General features: G+C 35.8%; 1 protein-coding gene and 1 non-coding gene across 4 annotated transcripts in view; both read left to right on the top strand.

The window, feature by feature from the left end:
- RNF13 (ring finger protein 13) overlaps window positions 1-21,642 on the top strand; it is a 132,440-nt gene that overhangs the window by 11,627 nt on the left and 99,171 nt on the right. The window contains exons 2-3 of one of the 3 annotated variants that reach the window (XM_067737517.1): window positions 15,127-15,228; window positions 19,307-19,436. In XM_067737517.1, coding sequence (XP_067593618.1) covers window positions 19,323-19,436 — 114 coding nt within the window. In that variant the 5' untranslated portion in view covers window positions 15,127-15,228; window positions 19,307-19,322. Of the gene's footprint in view, window positions 1-1,044; window positions 1,133-15,126; window positions 15,229-19,306; window positions 19,437-21,642 lie in introns of all 3 variants that reach the window. The other 2 variants (XM_067737516.1, XM_067737515.1) reach the window with 2 other exon arrangements.
- On the top strand, window positions 20,244-20,350 carry LOC137225674 (U6 spliceosomal RNA). The gene has a single exon (XR_010943978.1). It is a non-coding gene; the product is annotated as a U6 spliceosomal RNA (small nuclear RNA).

Raw genomic sequence — 21,642 nt, 5'->3', positions numbered from 1 at the left:
TAAAATAGGAAAACTGGAATGATATGGGAAAAAGTTTTTCCCTGCATTGTTTTTGTTTTACTTGGTAAGGTTGTTCTGAGGATTAGATGGAGCAACATTCACATCAAATGCATAACAGAGTGCCTGGCTCCAAATTGATAAGTTCTGTACCAATTTATTTATAGTGGTGGTACTGATTTTTGTGTGAAGCATCATAAAAAAAATTCTGGTTCAGGAGATTGATACTTTGAAGTACATTGGGCATGATATTTTTGATAACCTAGAAAAACAGAATTTTCTGGCATGTTTCCCTAAATGATGCTTAAGATTCTAATATTATGAAAGCAATTCATTGTCAATTGTCTTTTCCTTGTTTGCTGCATGACTTCTTGCTGAGGTTGACAACCTATGGCACTGGTGACAGCAGTGGTATTTGAGAGGATTATGATGTGTATTTTTGTTAACATTCCTATTTCTCTCTCTCTCTTTTTTTCCTTGCTCTAATTTGACCCTCTACCCTACCCCTCTTTGACCTATAAAACGTTTATGAATAATCACTTGGTATACCATTTGCCAATCTATGGTCGAGAGCAGTGTTTTCCAAATTTGGCTTGATCATAGTGACTAGGGGACATTTTTAAAAAGTAAAGTTATAGGCTTCCTGTCTGAATCTCCAGGGGAGGGACCTGGGAACATTTATTTTTACCGCAAGCCCCTGGGTATGTGCTATATACTTAATACCTATTGCTAGATCCCATCTCATGTCGACTGAATGAGAAGATAGAACTCTGGCATTGAACATGAGTCTGGTTTTTAATAGTTGCTTATTTGTTGACTCGCTTAGTGTGTTGTGTTTGATCTTGGCAGGCTCCTGCTTGCAACCTTTCATAATATCTCCATGTAGTCAGAAAAACAAAACAAAAAAATCTTGTTTTGAGTGACAGGTTGCTTTATTCTTTTTTTTTCTTTTGAAAATAGTTAGCTATCATAGATGCAGGAAAATGCATAAAACATTTGTGTATGGTTTAAAGAACAATTATAATGCAAACTCCCATCTCATCACAGCTCAGGTCAAGATGTGGAATATTGCTGGCATCCCAGAAGCACCTTTTCCCTGGTCACACTCCCCTTCCTTACCTTTCTTACCCTCAAGGTAATCACTATCTTGATTTTTATGATGATAACTTCCTCATTTTTCTTTACATTTTTACCTCTTAATTGTGAATCTCTACATAATATCTGTTTTGCCTTTTAAAAAGCTTTATGTATGTGGAATCGTAGTGTTTGCATTCTTTGTGACTTGCTTCTTTTGCTTAGGGTTATTCTTGGGAAATTCATGTATATTGGTCACATAGCTGTCATTTGTTTTCATTGTTGTAGAGAATTACATTATATGCACATGCAAAAATATATTAATTCTACTTTAATGCATAATGCTCAATAAAGTTTAATATCAAAAAGGGTAACTCATTGCCTATGTCTGCATAAGGACAAGGGAGGCTATATTTTGGGGAAGAACAGGGCATGACCTTTGCCACTTGACAGTAGAAATATCCTTGATTCAATTATGTTTGATATATGTATTTTTAAATTGAGGTAACATTGGTTTATAACATTTAAGTTTCATGTATACATTATGTTTCAATCTCTGTATACACTACAGCATGCTCACCACTGAAAGTTTGGTTTCCGTCTGTCACTGTGTATTTAACCCCCTTCCACTCTGGTAACCACTAATCTGTTCTCCATATCTACGTGTTTTTGTTTGGTTTGGTTTGTTCCTTTATTTATTTATTTAGTTTTTTAATCACATATGAATGAAATCATATGGTATTTGTCTTTCTCCATCTGACTTATTTCACTTAGCATAATACCCTCAAGGTCTAGGTGTGTCACGTAAATGGCAAGATTTCATCATTCTTTTATGGCCAAGCAATATTCTGCATGTTTACTGCATGTTTTTTATCCATCTGTTGATAGACATTTAAGTTGTTTCATAGCTTGGTTATTGTAAATAATGCTGCAATGAACATAGAGGTGCATATATCTTTTTGAGCTAGTGTTTTCATATTCTTTGGATAAACATACAGAAGTAGAGTAGCTGGATCATGTGGTAGTTCTCTTCTTAATTTTTTGAGCCCTCTCCATACTGTTTTCCATAGTGGCTGCATCAATTTACATTCCCAGTAACAGTGTTTGAGGGTTCACTTTTCTCCACATCCTCACCAACACTGAGTATTTCTTGCCTTTTTGATAATAGCCATTCTAATGGTTGTGAGTTGTTACGTCATTGTGGTATTTTTTCCTCCTGAATGAAATGCTTTATAATATTTTATTCAGTATTAAGATAAAGCAAAAATATTTATGCAGGACATTCTATTTTTATGGTTTCCAGCTACTGCATAGTCTTTTTTTTTTTTTGCATAGTCTTTTTTTTTCTATTCAAACAGTCACAAAAATTATAATCATCCTCATCAGTTCACTCAGTCCCATGTAATTAATTTTTTTAATCTTGATCTTTTGTTAGCACTTATATGAATTCATCAGTTTTCCATTAGAGTTCTGAAAATGCTTATTCATTCAGTTCAGCAGTATAGTCAGTTACCAGAAACCTGTGCTTGTCAGAGTCTTTTCCATGAATTACTTGAAGATGAAACCCTTTTATAGGAGCATTTTTGCAAAAGCATCAGAGTACATCCAGAACTGTCTGTAAATGACAAAAGACTTAAAAATGACCACGGTTAAAGATTTGATGAAAGTTCATAATAATGCAATTGACAAGGAAATTGAGTTATTTCTGAGATATACATTTAAAAAAAATAACTAGAATTATGACTTATAACATTATACCAGAACATATAAGATTTTTAGGAATTTCATATAATGTCTGAAACATTTATATTAACATATTTCCATACAAATAACCAAAGAAAGTTTAGTATTAGTTTTTTTTTAATTTTTAAATTTAATTTTATTTTTTTATACAGCAGGTTCTTATTAGTCATCAGTTTTATACACATCAGTGTATACATGTCAATCCCAATCGCCCAATTCATCACACCACCATCTCCACCCCCCCAGGGCTTTCCTCCATTGGTGTCCATACGTTGGCTCTCTACATCTGTATCTCAACTTCTGCCCTGCATACCGGTTCATCTGTACCATTTTTCTAGGTTCCACATACATGCGTTAACATACGATATTTGTTTTTCTCTTTCTGACTTCTCACTTTGTATGACAGTCTCTAGATCCATCCACGTCTCAACAAATGACCCAGTTTCGTTCCTTTTTACGGCTGAGTAATATTCCATTGTATATATGTACTTCATCTTCTTTATCCATTCATCTGTCGATGGGCATTTCGGTTGCTTTAATGACCTGGCTATAGTAAATAGTGCTGCAGTGAACATTGGGGTGCATGTGTCTTTTTGAATTATGGTTTTCTCTGGGTATGTGCCCGTAGTGGGATTGCTGGATCATATGGTAATTCTATTTTTAGTGTTTCAAGGAACCTGCATACTGTTCTCCATAGTGGCAGTATCAATTTACATTCCCACCAACAGTGCAAGAGGGTTCCATTTTCTCCACACCCTCTCCAGCATTTCTTGTTTGTAGATTTTCTGATTATGCGCATTCTAACTGGTGTGACGTGATACCTCATTGTAGTTTTGATTTGCATTTCTCTAATTACTAGTGATGTTGAGCACCTTTTCATGTGCTTCTTGGCCATCTATATGTCTTCTTTGGAGAAATGTCTATTTAGCTCTTCTGCCCATTTTTGGATTGGGTTGTTTGTTTTTTTAATATTGAGCTGCATGAGCTGTTTATATATTTTGGAGATTAATCCTTTGTCTGTTGATTCGTTTGCAAATATTTTCTCTCATTCTGGGGGTTGTCTTTTCGTGTTGTTTATGGTTTCCTTTGCTGTGCAAAAGCTTTGAAGTTTCATTAGGTCTCATTTGTTTATTTTTGTTTTTATTTCCATTTTTCTAGGAGGTAGGTCAAAAAAGGATCTTGCTGTGATTTACATCAAAGACTGTTCTTCCTATGTTTTCCTCTAAGAGTTTTATAGTGTCCAGTCTTACATTTAGGTCTCGAATCCATTTTGAGTTTATTTTTGTGTATGGTATTAGAGAGTGTTCTAATTTCATTCTTTTACATATAGCTGTCCAGTTTTCCCAGCACCACTTATTGAAGAGACTGTCTTTTCTCCATTGTATATCCTTGCCTCCTTTGTCATAGATTAGTTGACCATAGGTCTGTGGGTTTATCTCTGGGCTTTCTATCTTCTACTGATCTGTGTTTCTGCTTTTGTGCCAGTACCATGTTGTCTTGATTACTGTAGCTTTGTAGTATAGTCTGAAGTCAGGGAGTCTGATTCCTCCAGCTCCGTTTTTTTCCCTCAAGACTGCTTTGGCTATTCGAGGTCTTTTGTGTCTCCATACAAATTTTAAGATTTTTTGTTCCAGTTCCGTAAAAAATGCCATTGGTAATTTGATAGGGATTGCATTGAATCTGTAGATTGCTTTGGGTAGTATAGTCATTTCTACAATATTGATTCTTCCAACCAAGAACATGGTATATCTCTCCATCTGTTGGTATCATCTTTAATTTCTTTCATCAGTGTCTTATAGTTTTCTGTGTATATGTCTTTTGTCTCCCTAGGTAGGTTTATTCTTAGGTATTTTATTCTTTTTGTTGTAATGGTAAATGGGAGTGTTTCCATAATTTCTCTTTCAGATTTTTCATCATTAGTGTATAGGAGTGCAAGATATTTCTGTGCATTTATTTTGTATCCTGCAACTTTACCAGATTCATTGATTAGCTCTAGTAGTTTTCTGGTGGCATCTTTAGGATTCTCTATGTATAGTATCATGTCATCTGCAAACAGTGACAGCTTTAATTCTTCTTTTCCAAATTTGTATTCCTTTTATTTCTTTTTCTTCTCTGATTGCCGTGGCTAGGACTTCCAAAACTATGTTGAATAATAGTGGTGAGAGTGGACATCCTTGTCTTGTTCCTGATCTTAGAGGAAATGCCTTCAGTTTTTCACCATTGAGGCTGAGGTTTGCTGTGGGTTTGTCGTATATGGCCTTTATTATGTTGAGGTAGGTTCCCTTTATGCCCACTTTCTGGAGAGTTTTTATCATAAATGGGTGTTGAATTTTATCAGAAGCTTTTTCTGCATCTATTGAGATGATCATATGGTTTTTATTCTTCAATTTGTTAATATGGTGTATCACATTGATTGATTTGTGTATATTGAAGAATCCTTGTATCCTTGGGATAAATCCCACTTGTTCATGGTGTATGATCCTTTTAATGTGTTGTTGGATTCTGTTTGCTAGTATTTTGTTGAGGATTTTTGCATCTATGTTCATCAATGATATTGGTCTGTAATTTTCTTTTTTTGTAATATCTTTGTCTGGTATTGGTATCAGGGTGATGGTGGCCTCATAGAATGAGTTTGGGAGTGTTCCTTCCTCTGCAATTTTTTGGAAGTTTGAGAAGGATGGGTGTTAGCTCTTCTCTAAATGTTTGATAGAATTCACCTGTGAAGCCATCTGGTCCTGGACTTTTGTTTGTTGGAAGATTTTCAATCACAGTTTCAATTTCATTACTTGTGATTGGTCTGTTTATATTTTCTATTTCTTCCTGGTTCAGTCTTGGAAGGTTATACCTTTCTAAGAATTTGTCCATTTCTTCCAGGTTGTCCATTTTATTGGTATAGAGTTGCTTGTAGTAGTCTCTTAGGATGCTTTGTATTTCTGCAGTGTCTGTTGTAACTTCTCCTTTTTCATTTCTAATTTTATTGATTTGAGTCCTCTCCCTCTTTTTCTTGATGAGTCTGGCTAATGGTTTATCAATTTTGTTTATCTTCTCAAAGAACAAGCTTTTAGTTTTATTGAATTTTGCTATTGTTTTCTTTGTTTCTATTTCATTTATTTCTGCTCTGGTCTTTATGGTTTCTTTCCTTCTGCTAACTTTGGGTTTTGTTTGTTCTTCTTTCTCTAGTTCCTTTAGGTGTAAGGTTAGATTGTTTATTTGAGATTTTTCTTGAGGAGATTTTCCTGAGGTAGGCTTATATAGCTATAAACTTCCCTCTTAGGACTGCTTTTGCTGCATCCCGTAGGTTTTGGATCATCGTGTTTTCACTGTCATTTGTCTCTAGATATTTATTGATTTCCTCTTTGCCTTCTTCAGTGATCTCTTGGTTATTTAGTAACGTATTGTTTAGCCTCCATGTGTTTGTGTTTTTTACTTTTTTTCCCTGTATTTCATTTCTGATCTCATAGCATTGTGGTCAGAAAAGATGCTCGATATGATTTCAATTTTCTTAAATTTACTGAGGCTTGATTTGTGACCCAAGATGTGATCTATCCTGGAGAATGTTCTGTTTGTACTTGAGAATAAAGTGTAATCTGCTGTTTTTGAATGGAATGTCCTGTAAATATCAATTAAATCTGTCTGGTCTGTTGTGTCATTAAAACTTCTGTTACCTTATTTATTTTCATTTTGGATTATCTGTCCATTGCTGTAAGTGAGGTGTTAAAGTCCCCCAATATTATTGTGTTACTGTTGATTTCCTCTTAGAGCTGTTAGCAGTTGCCTTATGTATTGACGTGCTCCTCTGTTGGGTGCATATATATTTAGAATTGTTATATCTTCCCCTTGGATTGATCCCTTGATCATTTTGTAGTGTCCTTGCTCGTCTATTGTAACGTTCATTATTTTCAAGTCTATTTTATATGATATGAGTATTGCTACTCCAGCTTTTGATTTCTATTTGGATGGAATATCTTTTTCCCTCCCCTCACTTTAAGTCTGTATGTGTTCCTAGGTCTGAAGTGGGTCTATTGTAGGCAGCATATAGGTGGGTCTTGTTTTTGTTTTCATTTGGTGAGCCTGTGTCTTTTGGTTGGAGCATTTAATGCATTCACGTTTAAGGTAATTATCGATATGTATGTTCCTATGACCATTTTCTTAATTGTTTTGGGTTTGGTTTTGTAGGTCCTTTTCTTCTCTTGTGTTTCCCACTTAGAGAAGTTCCTTTAACATTCATTGTAAAACTGGTTTGGTGGTGCTGAATTGTCTTAGCTTTTGCTTGTCTGTAAAGCTTTTGATTTTTCCATCAAACCTGAATGAGATCCTTGTTGGGTAGAGTAATCTTGGTTGTAGGTTCTTCCCTTTCATCACTTTAAGTATATTATGCCACTCTCTTCTGGCTTGTAGTATTTCTGCTGAGAAATCAGCTGTTAACCTTATGGGAGTTCCCTTGTATGTTATTTTTCGTTTTTTCCTTGCTACTTTCAGTAATTTTTCTTTGTCTTTAATTTTTGCCAGTTTGATTACTGTGTGTCTCGGCATGTTTCTCCTTGGGTTTATCCTGTATGGGACTCGCTGAGCTTCCTGGACTTGGGTGGCTATTTCCTTTCCCATGTTAGGGAAGTTTTTGACTATAATCTCTTCAAATATTTTCTCTGGTCCTTTCTCTCTCTCTTCTCCTTCTGGGACCCCTATAATGTGAATGTTGTTGCGTTTAATGTTGTCCCAGAGGTCTCTTAGGCTGTCTTCTTTTCTTTTCATTCTGTTTTCTTTATTCTGTTCCGCAGCAGTGAATTCCACCATTCTGTCTTCCAGGTCACTTATCTGTTCTTCTGCCTCAGTTATTCTGCTATTGATTCCTTCTAGTGTAGTTTTCATTTCAGTTATTGTATTGTTCATCTCTGTTTGTTTGTTCTTTAATTGTTCTAGGTCTTTGTTAAACATTTCTTGCATCTTCTCGATCTTTGCCTCCATTCTTTTTCCGAGGTCCTGGATCTTCTTCACTATCATTCTTCTGAATTCTTTTTCTGTAAGGTTGCCTATCTCCACTTCATTTAGTTGTTTTTGTGGAGTTTTATCTTGTTCCTTTATCTGGTACATAGCCCTCTGCCTTTTCATCTTGTCTGTCTTTCTGTGAATGTGGTTTTTGTTACACAGGCTGCAGGATTGTAGTTCTTGCTTCTGCTGTCTTCCCTCTGGTGGATGAGGCTATCTAAGAGCCTTGTGCAAGTTTCCTGTTGGAAGGGACTGGTGGTGGGTAGAGCTGACTGTTGCTCTGGTGGGCAGAGCTCAGTAATCTGCTTGACTGCTTGACTGCTGATGGGTGGGGCTGGGTTCCCTCCCTGTTGGTTGTTTGGCCTGAGGCAACCCAACACTGGAGCCTACCTGTGCTCTTCGGTGGGGCTAATGGCGGACTCTGGGAGGGCTCCCGCCAAGGAGTACTTCCCAGAACTTCTGCTGCCAGTGTCCTTGTCCCCAGGGTGAGCCACAGCCACCGCCCGCCTCTGCAGGAAACCCTCCAACACTAGCAGGTAGGTGTGGTTCAGTCTTCCCCGGGGTCACTGCTTCTTCTCCTGGGTCCTGATGCCCACACTACTTTGTGTGTGCCCTTCAAGAGTGGAGTCTCTGTTTTCCCCAGTCCTGTCAAAGTTCTGCAATCAAATCCCACTAGGCTTCAAAGTCTGATTCTCTAGGAAATCCTCCTCCTGTTGCTGGACCCCCAGGTTGGGAAGCTGGACGTGGGGCTCAGAACCTTCACTCCAGTGGGTGGACTTCTGTGTTATAAGTGTTCTGCAGTCTGTGAGTTACCCATCCAGCAGTTATGGGATTTGATTTTACTGTGATTGCACCCCTCCTACCATCTCATTGTGGCTTCTCCTTTGTCTTTGGATGTGGGTTATCTTTTTTGGTGAGTTCCAGTGTCTTCCTGTTGATGATTGTCCAGCAGCTAGGTGTGATTCTGGTGTTCTCACAAGAGGGAGTGAGAAGACGTCCTTTTACTCTGCCATCTTGGTTCCTACTCTTCTCATTGTGGTTTTGATTTGCACTTCTGTAATAGTGATGTTGATTATGTTTTCAGTGCCTTTTGTCCATCTGTGTGTCTTCTTTGGAAAATTGACGTTTCTGGTCCTGTGCTCATTTTTACATTGGGTTGTTTGGTTTTTCGCTATTGAGTTTTATGAGTTCTTTATATGTTTTGTATATTAACCTCTTATCAGATGTATGATTTGCAAATATCTTTTCCCATTCAGTAGGTTGTCTTTTCATTTTATAGGTGATTTCCTTTGCTGTGCAGAAGCTTTTTAGTTTGATGTAGTCCCATTTCTTTTTGTTTGTTTCCTTTGCCTGATGAGACATACTCAGAAACGTATTGCTAAGGGTGATATTAAAGAGTGTACTACCTATGGTTTCTTCTATTGAGTTTTATGGTTTTAGGTCTTACATTAAGTCCTTAATCTATTTTTAGTTGATTTTTATGTATGGTATGAGATAGTGGTCTAGTTTCATTTTTTTCCATATGACTGTCTGGTTTTCCCAACATTTATTGAAGAGACTATCCTTTCTCCATTGTGGTTTTCTGCTCCTTTGTCATAAATTAATTGTCCATGTAGGTATGGATTTGTTCTTGGGCTCTCAGCTGTGTTCCATTAATCTATGTCTGTTTTTCTTTCAATACTGTGCTGTTTGGTTACTATAGCTTTGTATTATAATTTGAAGTTAGGGCGTGTGATGTCTCCAGCTTTGTTCTGTTTTTTTTTGTTGTTGTTGTTGTTTTTTGCGGTATGTGGGCCTCTCACTGTTGTGGCCTCTTCCGTTGTGGAGCACAGGCTCCGGACGCGCAGGCTTAGCAGCCGTGGCTCACGGGCCTAGCCGCTCCGCGGCATGTGGGATCTTCCCGGACCGGGGCACAAACCCGTGTCCCCTGCATCGGCAGGCGGGCTTTCAACCACTGCGCCACCAGGGAAGCTCCCGCTTTGTTCTTTTACTTAGGATTGCTTTGGCTATTTGCGGTCTTTTGTGGTTCCATATAATTTTAGGATTTTTTGTTCTATTTCTGTGAAAAATGTCCTTGGGATTTTGATAGAGATTGCATTGAATCTGTAGGCTGCTTTAGATGATATGAACCTTTTAACAATGTTAATTCTTTCAGTCCATGAGCATGGAATATATATTCATTTCTTTGTGTCTACAGTTTCATTTAGCAGTGTCTTTCAGTGTACAGGTCTTTCACTTTCTTGATTAAATTTATTCCTAGGTATTTTATTCTTTTTGTTGTGATTGTAAATTGGATTGTGCTTTTAATTTCTCTTTCTGCTAATTTGTTTTTAGTGTATACAAATGCAGTAGATTTTTGCATATTAATTTTGTGCTCTGCAACTTTACTGTATTATGTATTAGTTCATTATTTCTATCAGTTTTTTGTTGGAGTCTTTAGAGTTTTTTTTTTAAGATTTTCTTTTTTTTGATGTGGACCATTGTTTAAGTCTTTATTGAATTTGTTACAATATGGCTTCTGTTTTATGATTTGCTTTTTTGGCCGTGAGGCATGTGGGATCTTAGCTCCCTGACCAGGATTGAACCTGCACCCCATGCATTGGAAGGTGAAGGTGGACTGCCAGAGGAGTCCCCTAGGGTTTTTTATATATAAAAGCATGTCATCTGCACATAGTGACAGTTTTACTTCTTCCAATTTGGATGCCTTTTATTTCTTTTTCTTGCCTAATTGCTATGGCTAGGACTGCCAGTGATATGTTGAATAAGAGTGGCAAGAGTGGGCATCCTTGTCTTATTCCTCAATTTAGAGGGATAGCTTTCAGTTTTTCACTTTTGAGTGTGATGTTAGTTGTGGGTTTGTTGTATATGGCCTTTATTATGTTGAGGTACATTGCTTCTATACCCACTTAATTGAGAGTTTTTACATAAATGAGTGTTGAATCTTGTCAAATGCTTTTTTTGTATCTGTTGAAATGATCAAATGATTTTTAACTTTCATTTGTTAATGTCATGTATCACATTGATTTGTGAATGTTGAACTATCCTTGCATCCCTGAAATAAATTCTACTTGATTATGATTATCCTTTAAAGTGTTGTTGTATTCAGTTTGCTAGTATTTTGTTGAGGATTTTGCATCTATGTTCATCAGAGATACTGGCCTATAATTTTTTTTGCGTGTGTGTTGTCCTTGTCTGGTTTGGGGATCAGGGTACACACTAAACATTGGGAATAGTTTGTGTGAGTCTCAGAGGTTGGAAAGAATTGATGTTTTGGAGAAACCTGTTTGCTAACCTTTTAAAATTAAAATTTTGCTTATTTTGTTTCATTTGTTGGAAAAATCAAATTGTCGTGGAATCTGAAAAACATTGGTTGACAGTAAAAGTAAAACATCTTAGATGAGGCTTGCTTTTAGTTTAGATGGCTTCATGTTAGAGAAATTAGCTGGGCAACCTTCAGTTTCCTTGCAAAGAACTATTGGGTATTTTATTTTTGCTTAAAAAGTTAAGCCCTGTTGTCGTTTTTTTTACTTTTTCTCATGACAGTCTCTCAACCGTTTCATTAAAAGCATTAAAAACTATGCTTTATGGAAACTTAACTGTAGTATATATTAGTAGTTCTCAGTTGAACTCTTGGAAGTCATGATGCTTTTTAAGGAATACTATGAAGTTATTGTTATATACACTTGTATGAATTGAGAACACTGTTTTTGAGGAAATTTTATAGTACCATATATATATAATAAACATACATGACCATGAGCACATTTGTAAAAAAAAAAAAAACCATCTATTTAATGCAGTGTGATTTGGCTATTATAAATTTTACACTAAAATAGTTAACTAGCTATTCAGGTATTTTTTTCTGTTAGTGCTTTCTATAGTACATATCTTTTTGATGCGTTTTGTAGTATAAGATACATTTATGGAGAAAAATAAATTGAAATTACTACCTATTAAATCTTTTTTCAAATTAGGAAAAGATTACCATTATTTTATCAGTGGGGCATTTTGGTCAAGTTTTTGAAATCCCATTGATACACAAGAGTAGCTTGAGAACCAATGGAATATGAGCTTATTCAGAGGCTTTCTTATGGCGATGGTTAGCTGTTTTATGAGTGTTATTTGTTACTGAACTAGTTGATGTCAGAATGTGAGTCATCTTCAGAATTAAAGATTATTTGGAAAGCAAATTCCTGAAAGTAATGTTGGTCTTAAACACTTATTAAATGCATCCCCATCTGTAAAATGAAGTTTAGAATATAGTTTTGTGTAGATGAGTTGCATGGTATTGTCACAAACTTAAATGTGAGGTTAGGATTACTCTGCTGCTTGGGGAAGTTTTTAAATTTTGCAACTACCAGAACAGCATTAGATGAGTAACTGGCATCTGTGCTCTTAAGCCATGTGGATAACCACATGTACCAGCCCCAGTTCAAAGGTTCTCAAATTCACAAGGCCAGTAGAAAAGTAACAAAATCAAGAGTTGGTTCCTCAAAATTAAAAACTTGGGTATATAAAGGACACTATGCAGAGTGAAAAGACAACCCATGGAATTGGTGAAAATATATTTCAATCATATATATCATAAGGGAAATATACGCAGAATATATAAAGAACTTTCAAAACTCAACAACAACCACCACCCAATTAAAAATGGGCAAAGGACAAGACATGGAAGCAACCTAAGTGTCATCGACAGATGAATGGATAATGAAGATGTGGTGTGTATATATATGTGTGTATACACACACACACACACACAATGGAATATTACTCAGCAAGAAAAAGAATGAAATAATGCCATTTGCAGCAACATGGATGGACCTAGAGATTATCATACTAAGTGAAGTAAGTCAAAGAAAGACAAATATCATATGATATCACTTATATGTGGAATCTAAAAAACAAAATGATACAAATGAACTTATTTACAAAACAGAAATAGACTCAAAGACATAGAAAACAAACTTATGGTTACCAGAAGGGAAAGGTAGAGGGGGAGGGATAACTTAGGAGTTTGGGATTAACATACACACACTACTATATATAACATAGATAAACAACAAGGTCCTACGGTATAGGGCTATACAGCAAACTATATTCACTAGCTTGTAATAACCTATAATGTAAAATAATCTGAAAAAGAATATACATACACACACACACATATATCCGCATCACTTTGGTGTACTAGAAACTAACACAACAGTGTAAATCAGGTATACTTCAATTTAAAAAATGGGCAATGGATTTGAATAATTATTTCTCCATTGAAGATATACAGAAGGCCAATAAGCATATGAAAAGAGGTCAACATCACTAATCATTAGAGAAGTGCAAATCAAAGCCACAATGAGATACCACTTTATATCCATTACTGTGGCTGTTATCAAACAGAAAATAAGTGCTGTCGAGGATATGAAGAAGTTGGAACCCTTATGTATTGCTGGTGGGAATGTAAAATGGTGCAGCTGTTGTGGAAAATGGTATGTGATTCCTCAAATAAATTGAATATAGAATTGCCATATAATCCAGCAATTTCACTTCTGGATATATACCCAAAAGAAGCAGGGGCTCAGATATTTGTACAGCCATGTTCAAAGCAACATTGTTCACAGTAGCCAAAAGGTGGCATCAACCAAAGCATCCATTGATAGATAAATGGATAAACAAAATGTAAATACATATAATGGAATATTATTCAGCCTGAAAAGAGAAGGAAATTCTGACATATTCTACAATGTGGATGAATCTTTTTTTTTTTTTTTTTGTGGTATGCGGGCCTCTCCTGTTGTGGAGAACAGGCTCCGGACGCGTAGGCTCAGCGGCCATGGGCCACGGGCCTAGCCGCTCCGCGGCATGAGGGATCTTCCCGGACCACGGCACAAACCCATGTCCCCTGCATCAGCAGGCGGACTCTCAACCACTGCTCCACCAGGGAAGCCCGTGGACGAATCTTAAAGACATGCTAAGTGAAATAAGCCAGACATAAATAGACATAAAGTGATTCCACTTATATCAGTTACCTGATACAGAGTAGTAAAATTCATAGAGATAGAAAGTAGAATAGTGGTTGCTTGGAGGCTAGGGGGAGGGGGAATGGGAAATCAGTATTTAATGAGTACAGAGTTTCACTTTGGGAAGAGGGAAAAGTTCTGGAGATGGATGGTGGCGATGGTTGCACAACAATTTGAATGTAGTTAATGTCACTAACCTAAACCTTACACCTAAAAATGTTTAAAATGGTAAATTTTATGTTGTGTGTATTATACCATATTAAAAAAAATGAGGCTGAAGGCCTTCTATAAAAAGGTCACTGAAGAGTTAAAACAGTTATTTATTCACTGAATTAATAAAACTTATTATACAAATTACCAAACATATAGAAAAGTAGAGAAATAGTATAATGAACCTCAATATAATTTTCTCCTAGATTTAACGTTGATTAGTGTTTTGGTTTATTTATTTTTTTTGGCTGGAGAATTTTAAAGTAAATTACAGATATCATGACATTTCATTCCTAAGCATTTCAGTAGGCAGCTCTAGAAATAGGGACTTTCTCATATGACCACAATACTGTCATCATACCTAGAAAATCAACAATTATTTAAAAAAATTTATCTAATATCTAGACTACATTCACATTGTCCCTCTTCTTCCTAAATTGTATTTTTATTGTTGGTTTGCTTGAACCTGTGTTTGGCATTTGGATGTAATGTTTTTTATCTCTTTTAATGTACAACAGTCTCATGCTGTTCTCCCATTCTGTCTCCCTACACTGTTTTGTTTATTCCATTTAATTTTATAGGAATTGGTGCAGTGCCCTCAAGTAACACATCCATTTTATTTTACTTATTTAATTCTATTCCATGTATTTCTTGTAAACTTGAAGTTAGAGCTAAAGGCTTGTTAGAACTGGGTTAAAATAATTTTGGCAAGAATACATCTTAGGTGATATAGACTGACGAAAAGTAGAATGAGAATTTGCCAGTTGGAAAACCCTTTAGACAGAGTCAAGTAGCTAATTTAAGATAAAATGTTTGTTTATAATTAGTAGTACAATTTTGTCAAATAGAAGGCAAAATTAGGTATGATCAGAGATGGTGGGAATGGATACATCTCTAGAAACCTGTTTGGTGTCTCTCAAGGATTTTTACAGTTAACCTACATACAGTCTTTACAGTTTTCACCAATTAGAAAGTCATTTTTACAATAAATAATGTTGCCTAGTGATACAGTTGACAGTCTATATTTATCCCAACCCAGTAGTTTAAGTGCTGGGAGAAAGTAACAAAGGATTTAAGCTTGTTTAACCTTTCCTTGCAGAAAACTTCTTGGAGAAGGGAAGATTTAACAACAAAAAAACCCTATTGTGCTTTTTTTTGGAGACTGCATTAACAACCATGGACCTTTTCCAAGAAACTGCATGTATCTATACATACATAAAATTTTGCATGCGATTTTATAGGATTCATAGTTTTTCCTTTGTAGGTAGAGTATATTTTAGTTTCTGGATAATACACGAATAAAGATTTAGTGCTGGCAACAGCAGGGTGCATTCTTGAAACAGTGAGCTGATCAGAGCAAGAACAAGGGCACCTGTTTGATTACTGGAAACTTAAATTGTTTAGTTTGGACAGAGTCTTTTTTTTTTTTAAACAATTTTTCTTTTTGGCCACACTGCGCGGCGTGTGGGATCTTAGTTCCCCGACCAGTGATCAAACCCGGGCCCTCAGCAGTGAAAGCACGGAGTCCTGACCGCTGACCGCGAGGGAATTCCCTGGACAGACTCTTAAAATGTGAAAATTGTAGACCTTTTTGCCTCTTCTCCAACATTTACTTCTGTTGACTAACTGCCTGCCTTCCCCCACATTCATTTTAAAGTTCTTTTTTTTTCTAGTCTTTTGTGAAATCAATGTCTTTCTCTCTTTCTTTTCTCTGCTTTCTGTTTCTACCTAAATTTAGACAGTTTTCTTTAGCCGTCTTCTCTTTTTAATTTTTACTTTTACATTAAGATCACTTTAGTTATCACCTGTTTGTTGATGATTCCTAAATCTCTCTTATGCCTTGGGTAGAGCTCCTGACTTCTATTTATCACTGTTTACATGTCCACTAGAATGTTTTATAAACATTAAGTGAAAAAATTACCAAATTGCTCTCACTTCCACTAACTGTAGTTCTCCTTCTGTATTTTCTCTCTCATCTACTGGCATCACCACCCAAACTCTTTTCCTCCTGTATTTCACTGTTGTGTTAAGTCCTTATATGCATTTTTGTATTTATTCACCACAGTTGTCTTTTAAATCCTAAATAATCTCCTTTTACAGATGAAGCAATTTAATAATTTTGCCTCAGAGTCACACTGTTAGCATGTGGCAGTGCTGAGATATAAACTTAGGTCTGTCTAATACTAGATCTCATATTCCTTACCACAGTTATACTACTACTGTACCTGTAAGGTTTAACTATAAGAATATTTACTGCAGAGTTTATAAGAAGAAGCAAATTCAATCTCCAACAATATGGATTCCATTAAATCCATTATAGAACATTTATACGAAATATCATGTGGTCATTATACATCCTGTTTTAGACCAGTAGTTTTCATTTTGTATATCAAAGTCATATATGGGAACCCAGTATATGAGATAGATTTTTTAAAAAAGTAGTGTTTGAAAGGGGTGGAAGCCCTAGCGGGTCTCACTGCTGTCTGTAAGGGTTCTTGAGGGAATGTTATGGTACAGGGTTTGAAAGTTTTAATTTTTTCAAATATAGTAATGAATTAGGAAAATATTCATAATACAGTAAGTGAAGAGAATAGTTAACAAAACATCTATAGTGTATCCCAACTTTGCTAAATATATATTTGAATTTACACGTAACTAAAAGAATAGGAGGTTATACATCAAAATATGGACACTGGTTATTCTTTTATTTGGTGATTATGAGTGATTTTAATTTTTCACACATTTTCTACAATGAACAAGAATTAGTTTTGTAAATAGAGACTTTAAAAAGTCCTGAATGTGTTATTTTAAAAAAGGCAATAAAAAGTATAACCAAAACCCACTGCATATTATTAAGTACACAAACACACACACACACACACACACACACACACACACACACACACACAGAGCAAAAGAAGTAAATACTCCAGTGGCTGCTGTGCCATGAACATTGGTTTGAAGCCCTTGAGTACCCGTGTAAGCATAGATCCATTACTCTACCTTTTGGACATCAACTGCCTGGGTTTGAATACTGGCTCTGCTATTATTCATTATTTGATCTTGGACAAGTTCCCTAATAGGGCCTAAGTTTTCCCCAACTATGAAATGATACCTTATAGGGTGTTGTTAGGATTAGAAGACTTAAATTCAATAACATGCTTAGAGCAATGTCCGGTTAGTAAGTGGTGAGTTATAGTTGTTGTGCTTATTATCATTCCTATCCTTAAGAGTTATTTCACCTCTGAACTCTCAGTTCATCTCGCTCCCCTAAAGTTAGCTGGGAATTCCAAAACTTTACAAGGGAAGTCATAGTTCTTATTCAGGTTAAGTTTCCCAAACAGGTCAGTGGTCAAAATACTGTGTATTTATTTTTTCTAGCAAAATTTAGTAGCAACTATACCTTATTTTATAAGGATTTATATGTTTTTATGGTATGATTTCTGCCTAGAAATTGTATAATGTGGTTATGATGGGGGTCCCCAAGACCACCCCCAAGTTCAGTGATTCACTAGAAGGACTTACAGGACTCAGCATATGATTGTACTCATGACTATGATTTATTACAGTGAAAGGATACAAAGCAGAGTTGGCAAAGGGAAAAGGCCCATGGGGTAAAATCCAGAGAAAACCGGGTGTGAGCTTTTAAGAGTCTCTCTCAGTGGAGTCTCAGGGGATACGCTTAACTTCTCAGCAGTGAGTTATGATGACACATGTGAAATGTCTACCAGGGGAGCTCATTAGAGATTCAGTGCCCAGGGTTTATATTGGGGGCTATTCAGGTAGGCACCCTCCACCTAGCATATACCAAAATTTCAGACTCCCAGAAAGAAAGTAGGTATTCAACATAAACCACATTGTTTGCAGAATTCAGGCACAATGAGCTGTTCTTATCAGAGAATGATGGGAACCCTCCTGAAATCTTAAGTCCTCAGATGCCAGCAAAGGGCCAACCTTGTAAGCAGGCCTTTCTAAGGATAGCAGTCTCAGACCTGCTGTGTTAACTCTTTTCTCAACAGAGCTATATTATAGAATGTATTTTACTTAAGAAACTAATACCAACAAATCTATGCATTTTAAAAACAGCTTTATTGAGATATGATACACCATAAAATTTACCCATTTAAAGTAAAAAGTGCAGTGATTTTTAGTTTATTTGTAGAGTTGTGCAATCATCGGCGCAATCTAATTTTAGAACATTTTCATCATCCCGAAAAGAAACCCCATTTCCATGAGTGGTCATTCCCATTTCTGTTTGTCCCCCCTCTCTGCCTGATTCTTACTCCCATCCCCAGGCAACCACTAATTTACTTTCTGTCTCTGGGATAGATCTATATGTTTAACGTATTTTCACCTTTATTTCATCTCTGTTATTAATGGCTTTGTAAGATGGTAGTTCAAAAATTATTCAAGGTATCTCTCTTTCAGTGTGTGTCAAAGAGTCATTGTGAGTCTCTCTGGTAGTCTCTAAGTCCAGAGCTTTACCAACAGCAATCATCATCAAAATTGCTATTACATGAATTTGTGGTATTTAATGAAATAATTTATTATAAAGGCTCTTGTCTTTGTAAACTTCATTCTCACCACTTAAGAAGTATGTTATACAATTGGTTGAGGCTTACCAATGAGAATTTTGTTACTTACTTGGTTAACATTGAGTTCTTTCATGGTACCTTTTTGCTGTAAGATAGATAGGGATTCATGTAGAGAATTGGGTGAGGTTGGGAGAGGTAGCTGCACTATTGCCATTGGGATGTAGAGAGGCAGAAAGGTATGTATATATTGCTAGGAGGAAAAGGGCAAAAAATATTACTTTATAATAAATGGCCATTTAAAAAAAGTACGCTACTGTGGGTACAATATTCAAGAATAAACAAAAAGTAAATTTACAAATTATAAAATTCTTTCTAAAAAATTTTAAATCAAAGGTGCTTGTGCATTTTTAATCATTATTTTGATTGAAATCTTGCTTGTCCCATAATTGAGTTGGTAGACAAGCTGTAGTATAAACTGAGAACTGTGGGAGGATCTTTATTTTGTGGCTAAAATATAGAACTTAGTCACCATGAGTTATGTAGGTATTGACTAACACTGGGTATTTACCTAAATGTCCAAATCTGTGTAAACAATTGTGCTTTTGAAATACAAGTTTCATTTTAATCTTAATCCATGTTTGTAATTAAGAGATATTTTTGGACATCAGGAACTAATATATCAAATAACTTATTTTCAAGGACAATGCACCAGAACTTATTGTTATTCATCTACTTGTCTTCCAGGTGATTTTACAGCGAGATGCTGCTCTCCATCGGGATGCTCATGCTGTCGGCCACGCAAGTCTATACCATCTTGACTGTCCAGCTCTTTGCATTCCTAAACCTACTGCCTGTAGAAGCGGACATTTTAGCAGTAAGTAAATTTAAACAGTAAAATTTATTCATGCCTAAAAACATCTCTTAAAAGTTTTTAAAAAGACCTAAATAATGGAGTGTTATACAATAACAAAATAATGGAATCTTACAAAGTGTTTACAAACATACAGGTGCACGTGCATAGCTATTACTTGAAAGTGGGGGACCTTGCTCATTATTTTATTGCTTGATGTTTAATAAGGTCTCATGTACAATAAGTACGTGATAAATGTTGTTGCTCTTGAGAGTGTGTGCTGTCTTGAGTGCTGATGAGCACATGTATTTAAATGCTGTGTGTTTTATGTAGAATCTTACTGTTTTTCTTGGTAATTGGTGTATCTGTAATGACTTTGATAGTGATATTTTAAAAAATTGTACAAGATGTCCATAGAAAATTTCAACCTGAAGTTAACATTAATGAGTCAGAAGAGAAGCATAATGGTCTTATCTCTTTTCTTTTCCATTCTTAAGAGTTTTATTAATACTTTTCCTTGGTTTAGATTACATCATGGACAACGAAGGCATTAACAAATCTCTTGATCCTGTCAGTTTATTTTGCACGGCGTACAATCTCAGAAAATTTTATATGAATAACATTTAATCTGTACAAAATTATCTTTTCATTTGATAATTCTCATGAATTCCTTACATAGTGATGAGCTAGTTCAGGAGTATAAAGTATATCAAAATAACCTAAAATATTTCTGGCATCTCTCTTTTTGTAAAATAAATGTATAAATCATTGTGATTTTCCAGGGGCTCTTTGAGAAATCCAAAAGAAAATTTTAACTTTGAAAGACATCTAATGCTCATTTTGGCAGCCCATAAACTAAAATTGGAATGATATAGAGAAGATTAGCATGGCCTCTGCACAAGTATAACATGGAAATTTGTAAAGTGTTCCATATTTTTTCAGCAAATGGTGCCAGGAAAATTGAATATTCACATGCAAAAGAATGAAGTTGAGCTCGTACCTTACACCATATACAAAAGATTAACTTAAAGTGAATCAAAGACCTAAACATAAGAGCTGAGCTAATACTAAAAAAACACTTAGGAGAAAACATATGGGAAAAACTTCATGAGTTTGGATTTGGCAATGATTTCTTGGCTATAACACCAAAAACACAGGTATAAAAAGAAAAAAAATAGATAAATTGGACTACATCAAAATTTAAAACATTTGTGCATTCAAAGAACGTATCAAGAGAGTGAAGAGGAAACCCATGGAATGGGAGAAAATATTTGCAAATCATATATCTAATTGGGGGTAACATCTAGAATATATAAAGAACTCCTACTGTTTAACAACAACAAAAAATAAACAACTAGATTTAAACATGGACAAAAAAATTGAATAGTCAGTTCTCCAAAGAAGATGTACAAATGGCCAGTAAGCACAGGAAAAAATGTTCAAATCACTAATTATTAGAGAAATGCAAATCAAAACCACAATGAGATATCATATCATAACCATTAGGATGGCTGTTATCATAACCATTAGGATGGCTGTTATCAAAATCCAGAAAATAAGTGTTGACAAACGTGGAGAAACTGGAACCCTTGGTATTGTTGGTGTGAATATAAAATGGTGCAGCCACTATGGAAACTGGTGTAATGGTTCCTCACAGACCCGTAGATTTGCTCTTCTTATTGGACAGGCTTCCATTTGGACGAATTCTGCTGAGGGTCACCAAAAACCTGATGAGTTTTTCCTTCCATCTTGACTTTTTAATCTTGAGAGCTTGGCTTGCATCTAGACTGTTCACTCTGGTTTTCTGCCATCAGTCCACTCTGAACCTGGAGTTTTCTTTATACAGTCGACCCTTGAACAGCACAGGTTTGAACTGCGTGGTTCCACTTACATGCAAATTTTTTCCAGTGAATATACTGGAATTTTTTTTTTTTTTAGATTTGTGACAGTTTGAAAAAACTTTCAGACCAATTGTGTAGCCTTTCAGCCAAGTTCACAAATTATCTCTTTCATTTCACCATTTCCTCAGACATTTCCTCCATATGGTCAGTTCTGGAACCTGGGAAGTCCGAGATCCAGGTGCCAGCAGATTCAGTTCTTGGTGAAGGCCCTCTTCCTGGCTTACAGATGGCCACCTTGCTGCTGTGTCCTCACGTGGTGACAGAAGCAGGAAGCTCTAATCTATATTCCTCTTCTTATAAGGACACAAATACCATCATGGTGACTCCAC

This window comes from Pseudorca crassidens, chromosome 5 (genome assembly GCF_039906515.1).
Source record: "Pseudorca crassidens isolate mPseCra1 chromosome 5, mPseCra1.hap1, whole genome shotgun sequence".
NCBI classification, from domain to species: domain Eukaryota; kingdom Metazoa; phylum Chordata; class Mammalia; order Artiodactyla; family Delphinidae; genus Pseudorca; species Pseudorca crassidens.
The sequence above is the reverse complement of the archived record's forward strand: the minus strand, read 5'-3'. Positions and strand labels throughout refer to the sequence as shown.